This window comes from Brettanomyces bruxellensis, chromosome 6 (genome assembly GCF_011074885.1).
Source record: "Brettanomyces bruxellensis chromosome 6, complete sequence".
NCBI classification, from domain to species: Eukaryota; Fungi; Ascomycota; class Pichiomycetes; order Pichiales; family Pichiaceae; genus Brettanomyces; species Brettanomyces bruxellensis.
In genome coordinates, this window is record NC_054687.1 from 876,654 (window position 1) to 889,745 (window position 13,092).

At 45.3% G+C, this 13,092-nt stretch overlaps 3 protein-coding genes across 3 annotated transcripts; 1 reads left to right on the forward strand and 2 right to left on the reverse strand.

Moving 5' to 3' along the window:
• Window positions 1-681: 681 nt before the first annotated feature.
• BRETT_003818 (uncharacterized protein) lies at window positions 682-3,096 on the reverse strand (the record flags this gene model as incomplete). Its single annotated transcript, XM_041282321.1, has 1 exon — window positions 682-3,096. One exon carries the CDS (start codon window positions 3,094-3,096, stop codon window positions 682-684), a length of 2,415 nt encoding a protein of 804 aa, XP_041136160.1.
• Window positions 3,097-4,514: 1,418 nt separating this feature from the next.
• BRETT_003819 (uncharacterized protein) lies at window positions 4,515-5,981 on the reverse strand (the record flags this gene model as incomplete). Its single annotated transcript, XM_041282322.1, has 1 exon — window positions 4,515-5,981. The coding sequence occupies one exon, from the start codon at window positions 5,979-5,981 to the stop codon at window positions 4,515-4,517; it is 1,467 nt and encodes a 488-aa protein (XP_041136161.1).
• A 4,655-nt stretch (window positions 5,982-10,636) lies between these two features.
• On the forward strand, window positions 10,637-12,169 carry BRETT_003820 (uncharacterized protein; the record flags this gene model as incomplete). The annotated part of the gene is made up of 1 exon (XM_041282323.1): window positions 10,637-12,169. One exon carries the CDS (start codon window positions 10,637-10,639, stop codon window positions 12,167-12,169), a length of 1,533 nt encoding a protein of 510 aa, XP_041136162.1.
• Between the last annotated feature and the right edge of the window lie 923 nt (window positions 12,170-13,092).

A 13,092-nucleotide genomic window follows, 5' to 3' on the forward strand; every position in this document is an offset into this window, starting at 1 on the left:
TGCTATCATCAAATAGCCTTCAACAGCCATATGAAACAACCTATCATCACATCCAATCAGATGAGGAAACAGAAACATTCTATCCGAAGTCTCAAATTGCAAAAGCCATAAAAAGCATCATTCCGAAATATTCTTGGCAGTCATGCGAAACCTCTAACATCTAAACGGTTTCGACCAACACATTTCATAATAAGGCAAACATTCAACACATTATACGATCAAACAGCCATCAGTAATCAATCGTCAAACAGCATTCAGCAGCAGTAGATGCAGTCATAAAACAATATATCATGGAATGATCTTCAGAGTAGTATCATAAAATACCGAAGCAATAAGGCAACCATCAATGAATTCGAATGGGCTGTCATATAGAGTGTCATGAGCCTTCATAATAAGCTCTCACAATCATTAACTCTTGAAGGTTGAAATACAACAGCAACGACGAATAGGAATGATCAGCTGGCCATATATTAAATTCAAATGGAAAATACCCACTGACAAACACTAAACTCTTAGAATGATCAAAAGTTGACACAAGATCTTACTCAGTTAGATCAAAACCACACAAGCTCTTACTCAGTTGGATCAAAACACACAAGCTCTTACTCAGTTGGATCAAAACACGCAAGCTCTTACTCAGTTGGATCATCACTCAACCCCCTCACCATTTACCATCTCCCACTAATACTCCTGGGCCTGGTCGGGATTCAAACTGAGGGAGGACCCGCTGAGGTTGGCCAGCGTGCCGTAGACCTGGCCGGTGGGCTGGTCCGGCCGGGATAAGCTTAAACCGGTAATCTGGGACGATAAATTGTCAACGGAGGAGTCAGAGAGCACCGGGGTCGAGCCCTGGGAGAAAATGGGGCGGGAGAACTGCTGGTAGGCCTGCTGCTGGTAGGGCTGGGAGTAGGAGCGGTGGCTGTCGATGTTCTGGGGCCGGAAGGGCTGGCCGTGGGCCTGGTAGCCCGGTGTGATGCGGCCGAGCTGGGTTGCGGGCCCGGTGGGCTGGTTTGCGTGCCGCGGGGTGTGAGGGTGGCCCGATAGGATGGCGGAGGCCACGCGGGGGGCACCGCACTTCAAGCAGCAGACGTTTTTGGCGAAATTGTGGTAGGCACAGTTTTCATTCATGCATTTCCAGTCGCCGGCCCGGAAGGGGACATTGGAGGAGCCCATGGCGGGCTGGCTGCCGTACGCGGAGTAGCCCCTGGTAGAAGTGCCGCCGAGGGCCTGGTGGACGCCCTGGTGGATGCCGCGGTGGCCGTTCTGGTGGCCGTGGTGGTGCTGCCCCGTGGCACCAGGGACACCGTCTGTCCCACCAGGGGCCCTGGTACCGCGGCCGTAGCCCGCCCCGTAGGAGCCCCCGGTGTAGCCAACAGGGCCCCCGGTGTAGTACCCCGGTCCCCCGTACTTGCTCTCCTGGACTGCCTGCGCGGACGTCGCCGGGAACGAGCACCGGAAGCACGCCGTCCGCCGCTGGAAATTGGAGAATCCACACGACGGACACGTCCAGTCACCGGGCCGCGGCCTGTTCTTGGACGAGGGGAACGGCGTGAGGATCTCCTGGGCCTTGTCGAGCACCCCGGCCGACGAAGGCTGCACCTCGATGATCCGATCGTTCAACACGCGGCCATTCATCGCGAGCGACTCGGCTGCTGCGTCGTGCGACGCGAAGATGACGAATCCGGAGCACATGGAGTGGAGGATGAGCGAAGAGGAGTTGGAGTTTGAGTTGGAGTTGTAGTTATAGTTAGTGCTAGTGTTGTTGTAATTGTTGTTGTTATAGTTGTTGTTGTAATTGTTGTTGTTGTTATTGTTATAGTTGTTGTTGTAATTGTTGTTGTTGTTATTGCTATTACTGTTATTGCCATTGTTGTTGTTATAGTTGTTGTTGTTGTTATTGCTATTACTGTTATTGCCATTGCCATTGCCATTGCTACTGCTACTACCTCCCATCTCCGGAAGCGGCGCCTTGATCGTCCAAAATGCCATCGGCTTGCACCCAAACTGTGTGAACCACGACTCCAACTCGCTCTGCGTCACATCCAGTGGAAGATTAGTGATGTAAAGGATCCGCGACCCATCTTCGTAAAACTGCGTAAGGTCTAGACCCATATCGTGCGGCCGGCTCAGCAGCCGGAGCTCCGGGCCTGCTTCCTGTTTCAGTTTCCGCATTATCTCCACGAGCAGGCCTATGGTTTTCAAGGCGGAGCTGCCTCCATTCCTGCATTCACCATCTTCGGCCACATATCCGCTGGTTTCGTCTTTTTCGCCTGAATCGGCCGCACATTCACACAAATCCGGCCCTGCTGCACTGCCCACACCCAGCGACTCCACTACCTGGCCTATGGTGATCTCGTTAATGCTGCTGTTCGAGTAGAACTCATCCTTGGTGGCCTCCTGGTACCGGACAAACTCCTTTCGCAAGTCAAAGTACCGCGGATACCGCATGTACTCGGGCAACTGGATCGATTTCTCGCGGGCCTCTTTTGGCAGACGCATCCGCAAGTCCCAGCTCGAGAATGTAACGAAACTGAACGGTCTCTTGGTTGCTATCAAGTGCTCGAGTATCGACTGGCTGAATTTCTCGATTGCATCTTTCAAAGTTTTTGCGTCCTTCACACTGCTCCACGTCAACCCGGTCACACTCGTGCATAGCGGCGTTATCGGGGTGTTTATTGGCTTCACCAGCTCGCTTCCTGCTGCCACCTGTGTCAAATCCTTGGCTGAAACTATTCTCCATGCTATTTCTATGATTTCACTTGCATCTTTTGCCGTATACTGCATCTGCTCGCCCCCTGTACCACTGATCGACACCACAATGTACGCTGGGCCCTCCTCTGCTTCTTGTTGCACCAACCCACTCTTTTCAGGCACTTTAATATCTGCCGTACTTGATGTTATATCACTCTTTTTTGCCTCACCCTTTTTTGCTTCAGTTTTTTTTGCTTCACTCTTTACAGCTTCACCATTTTCTGCTTCACCATTTTCTGCGTCGCTCTTTTCCGCTTCACTCACTTCAATACCCCCTGCTGTCTTACTTGCCATCAAATCTAAACCTTCATCATGCTTTGTGTCCTCCACCTCGGAAGATAACATTGCTTTTCTCAAGATCGAATCCAACCTTTTTGTAGGATAGCTTTTATATTCCAACCTGTCTCTACCACGACTAGAAAATGCCCGGAACAGTCCTAAAAGACTCTAATTGAAGCAAATGTGCAAAACAAACTGAACTGAACTGCACTTTTCCTGCTAAACGATCTATGCAGACATAGACTGGTAAGCGAGGAAAAGTTGACAAAAACGTTGACAGCGGATTAATTTTTATTTTTCATCGTTCCACACTGGAGATTTGAGTGCGAGAATTTTTCAGAGAATGGAGAATTGTACAGAAATTGAATAAGCTGAATTAGATCCAACAGGATACAACATAAATATCAAACTCAAATATATCATAGTGAAAACATCTTAAGGTGCCTCGTATTTTTTTACTGAAAATACTATTTACCTTGAATTAGCGGAAAAACGGAATGAACTTAAAGGGAGTGAACTCATTTAGCTTAACCTACCTAATACTGAGCTCACTTCATATTCCAACTGGATTAAAGTGATTAGCTTTCTCACTTAACCTAATTAACAGAACTAACCTACTCAACTAAATCACTTAACAGGACATATCTGCCTACCTTGAACTTAACAGAATCACATACTTCAGATACTTAACAACTTAATCACTTTATACCTAATTAATTGAACATAAACATGGCTAACAAAATAACTTACTTAACTTAGTTACAAAGAATCAACAAATGAAGTTCTTGATTTACTTAACAAATGCAATTAATTTAAATTGAACTGAATTTGTTTACTTACTTCAGACACATAACTTACCTAACAATTTTCAGCAAAGTAACAGAATCAGCTTGCCTAGAAGACTTAACTTACGTAACACTTAAATACCTAACCAGCCAAGTTAAGTTATCTAACCACTTAACTTAACTAACTTATCAAAATCAACTTAAGAGATTTTATTTGCTCAACACATTACTTACTTAGCTTCATCCCAACGTATTTACATAATGATTTGACTGCTTAAGTACTTAACTTCCCTATCTTAATTAACATGATTATTAAAATTGACTTAGGTACTTAGATCATCACTTATTGAAGTACTTTATTTAGTTATCTTACATAAGTACCAAACTTTTTTACTTAACTCAGCTTCCTTCCCCTTAGCAACTTAATTTACCTGAATTACTTAGCGTCCACCCCAAGCTTAGTACTTCACGTTGTTAGCTACTGAACGTACTTAACTTAAATATTTGACTTAACTACCTAACTCAAGAACTTAATTCGAACACTTAACTTCATTAACTACTTAAATACTTCATTAACTACTGAACTTCATTAATTACTTAAATACTTCATTAATTACTTAAATACTTCATTAACTACTTAACTACTTACTTAAATACTGAGCCACTTACTTAAATACTTTCCCCACTCCTCCCACACACCTAGAGAAAGTAGGACACGGTCTGGAAGAACACAGTCAACAACAAGGTCACCTTGGAGGCCCACCAGACGTGCTGGATCGCAAACGGACACAAAGTGTAGTGGAACTGCCATTCATCATCCAGCGTGGAGAAATGGCCCGTTAGGAGCCCCGTGTTGCCGCCGTACTCGCCCATGATGGACCGCACGGTGATCTCCTTGACCACGGCGGTGTAGTTGGTGGGCTTTTGGGCGGAGGCAGACCAGGAGGCGGCGCCGGTGCCCCGGCGGGCGAAATATGTGATGCAGCCCTTGTGATCGTGCCCCGTGAGGATGATTCCGGGGCGGCCGTTGGCAAAGGCGGCATCTAGTAGCTTCTGGGAGGTTTCCGGGCTGAGCAGCGTCTGGCTTCTCAAGTTTCCGAGCTTGTCCCAGTCCCAAGCGGGGCAGTTTTGCCGCGTGAAATACTCTGTGGCCGGCGGGTCGGCACAGAAGCCCTCCGGCTTGTGCAGTGGGACGTGTGTGATGAGCACGGTGGACCCGTTGAACGGGTGGGCCGCAAGAGCACGCAGGAACTGCCACTGGGCCTCGTACAGCGGCGTGTGCTTGGCCGGGCCGTCCAGGAGGAGCGAGTTGACCACCACGAGGCGCCAGGGGTGCGATTCGTGCGATTTGTGCCCGTCGTGTGTGTTGTACTCGACCCAGTAGTTCGGCAGCCCGTAGAATCGGCTGTACCGGTACATGTTGTTGTAACCGAGCTCACCCGCGTACCCCACGTCGTGGTTGCCCGTGGTGTTGATGAAAAGCGGCTCACCGGTTGCCCCGTCCCAGTTGTACACGTCATAAAACGCGTACTGGCCTGCCTGCTCGAATTTACGCGTCTTCACGCCATTTTTCAGCCACGCAGCGTACTGGCTGCCGTTTTCAGCAATTCCTCGCCGCTGCAGCAGATCGATGGCCCCCGGGGTACCGGGGAACGGGGTCTCGGGCCGCCGGAACAACCGTGTCGCGTACCGGTACGTCCGGTTGAAGTACTCGCTGTCGCTGACCCAGTTGCACGAGATGAGGTCGCCCAGAACGGCAACATGCGAAGGCTGTAGTCTCCGCTTCATCACCCCGTATATGTGCCCGAGATAGTGGTCGTTTCCGTAGATATCGAGTCTTTTCCGCCGGCCCGTCGACGGCCATGCCCCGTCGATCTGCGGATCTCCGATTGCAAGCATCCTGATGTCATCTGTGTGCCTGCTTGCTCTGCCAACACTGTTTGCGTACAAATCCCCAAAGTACGGTATTCCCGCCAACATCTCGCCCAAAGCCGACCATCTGCCGGCTGTGCTGCTGGCCACGTCATCGGACACAGCCCAGCTGCAGTTCTGGGGGTTCAGGCTTGGGTATGTGTAGCAGTATATGTTCAAAACGGCCGATACTAGAGAAAGCACCGTGCTGAACCAGCCAAAGGCTTTGACAAAAAGGGGCCACTTGGAGAGCATTTCGAGAGCAAAAATGCAAGTGCTATGATTAATGAGTAATGATTAGTGTTTATTGCTGCTGCTGTAATAGTTATTTGTTGTAATTGCTGTGATCTCTGCAGTCACGCAATCTTACATTTCCATGTTGTCGAGGAATATTTCACCGCAGGAAGAAATACCGCCGCGGGTGAAAAATTCCACAAAAATAATATGCCGCGGAAAGTGAGTGAGGTGAAGCAGATGAAGCAACGTAGAACGAAGCAAATGAAGCAAATGAAGCAAAGTAGAATGAAGTAAAATAGATGAAGGAGGTACAATACAGATGAATAGAGTGAAGATGAACAAAGCGAAGATAAAGTGAAGCGAACATATAAAACAGAAATATAAAGCAAGGATAAAGCAATAAAGCAAGGATAAAGCAAAAACAAAGTAAAATTAAAGCAGATATAAAGCATAGATGAAGCAAATAAATAATGCATTTCTAATATCACCATTACAACAAGTAAATGTATCATGCCCACAAGGCAATGCATCATTACTACAATCAATACATGAGTCCATGCAACACGCAGAAGCCAGGACAAAACACCAAGGAAAGCAAACAATGCAAACAGGATACAATGCAGGTAAAGATCAACGGATCAATCCACAGGATGCAAGGAAATATCAAATACGGATCAATGTAATCAAAGCTGCAATACTCTCGAGCGTAACCAATTCATACAATGTAAATCATCTGCTGGCATCACACACACCGCTGCTCGCTAAACGTTGCCTTACATCAGCATATACTCCCTTTAAGTGTATGGCACGATATTGACGCATTACTAAAATCAACATGTTTCGTATTCCATCCTACTTGTGGCCGTTCTGAACCCTTTACAACAATTTCGGCTATCTCCGGAATTCGACGCGTCGATCAACTTTGGGCAGTCACGAGCAAGTACCTCCCACAGAACATTCGTTTAAATCAGGCTGCAAGTCAGCTATAAGCCGAGCGAGTACATACACCAAATGCCGGAGGAGAAATTCACCTTGTAAATCATTGTTGCCACAACTTACATGGTAATGAAATAATCAATGGTTGAGTAATGTCAAATGTTGAATCGTAAAACAGTAAAAAGAGTCAGCCAGAGTAATACGCTTAGAAGTGCGAATGGTCACTGCTGAAATTAAAATATTGTAATTATACGAGGTCATGGATGTAAGATTACAGATGGATCTTAGCCGAGGTGAATCTGAAAATAGAATCTGAAAATGGAAACAATGCGCTGCAAGTGGCAATGGTGGAAAAAAAATTGTTTCTGGAAAAACAAAATTTTACAGCACGAGGCCAAAATGTGCGATCAAAATTTTTAAGTCGGGTGGCATATTTACGACAGGATGTATACCGAATCTTATTCCAAATGAAATTGTAAAACACTTGATGCATGCAGCTAAGATATGGATTGAGTCTGTGCAAAAGACCCAAATAGTTGAAAAGCACAACATGACAAAAAGCAGCAAAGTTCTGTGTTTGTACTGGCAGTGCAATGTCAGGGTTAGTTTCGCGGTTCTAAAAGGGAACAATAAGGATTGTTTCGATATGCATACAGTCCTAAGCGAATCGGGAGCGAACGACGCACAGATGCGTCTCGAGAAAACAACGGCCTCTGTTGATGTTCGTAACTCTTTTTTTTTGTAAAAGCGACAATTCTCCCGAGTTTCTTGAAATGGCGGTTAACCTAAAAAACAATTGTTGTGACATTTGGTTGGTCGGACTTGTAATTCTATGTTAGACGTCAATATCGTTGATTCTAGAAATAGGAACATTAAAAATATCGCCGTCACATCTACACATACTGCAAATCACTAATGCATTTGCATGTGTCGACTTCTGTCTAGACACTAATGTGAATATGCTTTGTATACTTACTGCCGTAAAGACAGATTTGAAACGGATTGCAATTCCAGCGGAATGGTGGATATACAGAAACATGATACCGGAAGCTAATATAAAGCACAATAGTACGGGAAGAAATGAAGTCTCTGTGGGACGAAAGCATGTTAAATTTTATTAAAGGGGAAGCAGACAAACAATAGAAGAAATAGTGAGATAAGTTTTTTATAGTTTGATAGTCAGATCAGGCCGAAAAGTTTAAAATAAACGTTGAAGTGATCTGTTTTCAAAGTTTCTGCACGTTCCAATTTGGTGACGCGCGGCAGCTTCTCTGCATAATGTGTTATTGGCCGGGTCCCACACAAAGTGAGGAAAAAAAAAATTTTAAAGGGGAAATATTTTACCGGCGAACACACACCATTGGCAGAATAAGAAAGACAATGAATCAAAGTTTCTGAAGTACGGCTGAACAAAATTGGTGAGGATTACAAATCCGAACAAGTAGAGATGCCTCGGCTTTAAAAGGTATCCGGGATCTGCATTTTAAAGCGAGAGTATGGATATAAGATTTCGTGTAAAGAATACGAGAGAAATATGTAAGGAATATCTTTGTTATAGCGGAAACGTAAGAAAAAGAAAAAAGGCCAGAGATTGCAGGAAACTCAAGCAGTTGAAAATCTCCTGGAAGCGATTTTAAGGACGTTATGCTATCCCTGCCCCTTCAAAATTCCTCTACTTATCCTTTGTTGAAAATCTTTTTGTTTGATTCTTGTTCAGCATTCTTTTGTTTTGACTTTCCGATCAGTCTTTTGTTCTGCCTTTTGATCTGCTTTTTGTTCTTCTGAGCTGCTTTTTGTTCTTCTGGTCTGCTTTTTGTTTATTCTTCTTTAGTCGTTTTGTTTAGCTTTCCTTTAATTACTTCTTCCCTTCTGTGGTTCTTTTTTTAGTTCTTAAATGCTTTGTTCAATTGCTAGCTTCCTTCTAATTTCTTTCCTATTTTCTGAGCTTTCTGGAATCTGTTTTTGTTTGCACGTCACAATTTTGAACCTAAAAAATACCAACTCTCCCAAAGCTCTTCCAAACTATTCCAACCCCTTTCCCCTTCCCGCTTTTTCCTTCTTGTTCCTCCGCCGATTGCACATTCAAATTTTTTCCTTCTATTTTCTTCTTTCCTTTTAGCATGCCTTTTTTTTATTCGTCATGTATCACAGGTGTCCCTGTCAAAAATAAAGCATGTGAAGAAAAAAAATCAATTATGATAGGTTCCAGAGGTATGCCAAATAATAAAGGTAACGTACAAAAAAGGTAAACAAACAGTCTCGTATTGTAGCATTTTCACATACACTTGCAGCATTAAGGTTAGCCCATGCAACGAATGCCTTTATGAACAGTGAACTTCTTTCAAATATACATGTAGAAGTTGAATCAAACTAGGGGAGGCGCAAAGCAGCATGACATGCAAAAGCATGCAATAGTACGCAACAACACTTGCTCTTGTCTTCATCTCTGAATTCCCACTCAGCCTTGCACAGGCTGTTGTTGGCGCTCGGCATAATTACAGTAAAGAGGTCGCTTCACCCGCAGCCCCTGCTTTGTTGCGCGCCGCTTTACTGGAGCGCACCCTGTTTCTGTGTAAGTGCGCTGCGGTTGTTATTGTCCCAGTTTGAAAATCTTTTTTCGCGTTTTTTTTTTTGCACTTTCCTACTTGTTGGAGATAAATTATGCCGATCAATTTTTATTTGCGTGCATTGTGCTTTTTTCTTCCCTATCTGTTGAATAGACTATTCTTTTTTCTTCAGCACTTCCGTCCACAGGAAACCCAACTCTCCAATTTCCGGCGCATAGAAGTTTTACGGCTTTTTGCAATGGTGTGTCCAAAATCTTACATTTACGATTATTATCTTTTCCAGGTTTGCCATTTTCATTGTTTACTTTTCCGAGCCTCCGCTAAGACGCTCGAACTGGGAAGCATCCTAAAGAAGTATGTCGAAGGGAAAAACGAAAATAAAAGAAACGAAAGGAAACGAAAGCAGAGTCAAGAATAAAGAAGAAAGCAAAAAGTAATCCGAAGATAAAAATAATTCCGGTCGAGAAAACCTCCCGTGCAGGTATTTGTACGTATTATCACTTGGAGTCACACAGACCCCACATTGCATGTGTTGGACTATATATATATATATGTACATACTTCTTTCGATATTCTCACGGCTGCATCTTTTTTCTATCATCTCCCATCTCTCCTCTTCTACCTCGGCCTCACTCTACTTTTTTATTTTTTATTTTGTTTTGTTTGTTTTATTTCCTTATTTCCTTCCTACCTTTTTATTTTTTATGCATTGTGCTTTATTCCTTATTTTTTATTCTCCTCCCATCATACTCTGATATTTTTTATTTTATTTTTCTGTTCTCTCATCCCCACCCTCACACAGTTTCCTGCCTACTAATTCCTAACAGCTACAATCCCGGTGCTGCCTTTTTTTTCCCTCTTCTTCTGCTTTCCACTTTTCTCTCCATTCAATTTCAACTGTTTACGGCACTATTCCACGTCCATACAACTACAAACAAAGTGCAGTCGAAGTTCAACGAAGGTCCAATCATAGCACATCAAGAGAAATTCAAACTACATCGCACCAATCACATTGTCTGGAAGCCAAAGATCAACAAGCCAGCTTCTGATTTCTGCACGATACTAATCTGACCAGCACAACAAACCAACTCCTCACTTGGCTTTCGACCCATTCTGAAAGCAAGCACTAATTTTTATCGCAACTTTCGCCAACACTCGCTCAGCCGGTTTATGTCCTACAGCGCACACACCCGGACACCAGAAGCAGGATCGACCGCATACGAAAACCAACAGGCACAGCAAGCAGAAAACCTGCACGAGAAGCGCCACCCCGCATCTGAAACAGGTCGTGCAAGCATCACCACGTCAACAGGTGCACAGCTGCAGCAGCAGTACCAATACGGATACCCGATGTCCTACGAGTCGTACGTGAACCAATCGGGGGACAGTCACAGCCAGCCGCTCGCGTCCGCGCAGGGCATCATGCCTGCGGGGCAGCAGGGCGCTTATCAGAAGGCGCAGTTAGCCTATCCATACTACCGCAGCTCCGCGCAGGTTGGCGCCGTTCAGCCGGGCGGTAGCGCCGTCTCCACCCCTGGGTATTCTCCCGTGTATTATTCCGCGCAGGGATATCCGGCGACGGGAGGCGTCCCTGCGCCCAGCGCACAGAGCGCAACTCCGGAGTACCAGGATTCCGTTTTGCCCTCGGGTGCCAGCGCAGGCGGTTACTACCAGGCCACCTCCGCATACACCAACGGCGGCTACTACTACGGTCAGCCGGCGCCGGGTCCAGCATCTGCCGCAGGTACGGCTGCGGGTCCCGGCACAGCCTTGGGCGCTGGGGCGCTCGACCCCGGCGCAAGAAGAGCACCCAGGCGCTCCGTTCTGAAACCAAAGATTACAACAACAATGTGGGAAGACGAGAAGACTCTTTGCTATCAAGTTGAAGCCAACGGTGTTATTGTGGTACGAAGAGCCGACAACGATATGATAAACGGTACAAAACTATTAAACGTTACAAAAATGACCAGAGGCCGCAGAGATGGAATATTAAAGGCTGAAAAAATAAGGGATGTCGTTAAGATAGGCTCGCTACACTTGAAAGGAATTTGGATTCCATTCGAGCGCGCAGCGGCTATGGCTAAGCGCGAGGGAATATACGATTTACTATATCCTCTTTTCGTGAAAGATCTTGCTTCGCTTATTCAGCAAGGGACGCCTGTTGATGCACCAGATATGATGGGGAGCGCATCTTCGACGCTTTCGTATGGCGCGGCCGGATATAAGCCGCTGCCCGTGCTCCCGGGAGCGCAGGAGGTGCGCACACCCGCCGGTGTCCAGGCGCCGCCACAGCAGCAGCAATCTGCAGGCGCGCAGAGGGCGCAACAGGCGCAGCCGCAACAACAGCAGACATACTATTACTACCCAAATGATCTGGACCAGGCATATTACTCGGGACCCACAATTCAGCGCCAAGCGGTTCAGGCGCCTGCACAATCGGAGCAGCATCAGTTTTCACAGCAGCCATATTTTCCATATTACTCGCAGATGCAGTATATGGCAAAGCCGCAGGGCATGGAGCAAGCGCAACCGCGGACTCAGCCGCAGCTACAACCGCAACCACAACCGCAACCACAGGCGCAGGCGCAAGCGCAACAGCAGCAGCAGCAGCAGCAACTCTATGCGCAACCGCTGGGCCAGCAAAAAGACAGAATACAGCAAGAAGGACCACTTGTGGCAAAAAGTGATTCTGCACAGAAATAGAGTCACCTGTACGATAGAAAATATAAAGTTAGCAGTTCTTCAGTTAGAGCCAATCAGCGCTTTTAGTTTTTGATGTTGCTTACACATTTCCAGCTTAAGAAATAATAGAATATGGCTCTAGAAGAAAAATGCCACCTATCATATTAACCAGCATATAAAAGGCAATTTTTATTTAGCTTTATTGGAATTCTTTTGTCTATCACTGTACACGTACGCACGCACAAGCATGCATGGATCACCGGCAGAAAATTTTTATTTTATGATTTAATTTTTACTTTATGCTTTCTTTTCATTAGTGATTTTTGCCTTTATGCACGTTTCCTTTTGTCACATTTGTTTCCCTCACATTTGCTTTAGTCACATTTGTTTCAACCATATTTGCTTCAACCACATTTGCTTTAGTCACATTTATTTATTCCCTTTATTCCTTTTTTCCCTTTAATCCCATCATTCCCATTTCTGCTATCATTTTGTGTTTCCCCCTATGTTTTCTTCTCTTTCTGATTTAAATGCATTCGGAAAAAGAGAAAATTTCTCCCGCTCTTCTTCACATTCACATTTTTTAATGTTTTCCTCTCTGCAAACCTGTCTAATCCCACACCTACTTCCAAAATGAACTTTCGGTATACCGCGTGTTTTTCTCCGTCGGAATATTACTACAATATTTACTCGTGGGATCTCAGACTCATAACCCTTCAAAAAGACTCACAGAAATATTGTCGGCGGATTGTTTTATTCATTCTAATATGCTGTACTTGTGCTTTTTGCCTTTTTCTTGGAAAGTCTCTAGGGCCGCCTTTTTCTGCCCCAAATTTTTGTCCAAACAAGCAAGCATCCTCCGATTTCCAATCCCACCCACACCTTTTCTAACGCTCTATTTTTGGGATCCCACCTTTTTAATGCACTCCGGCAGACTTTTTGCC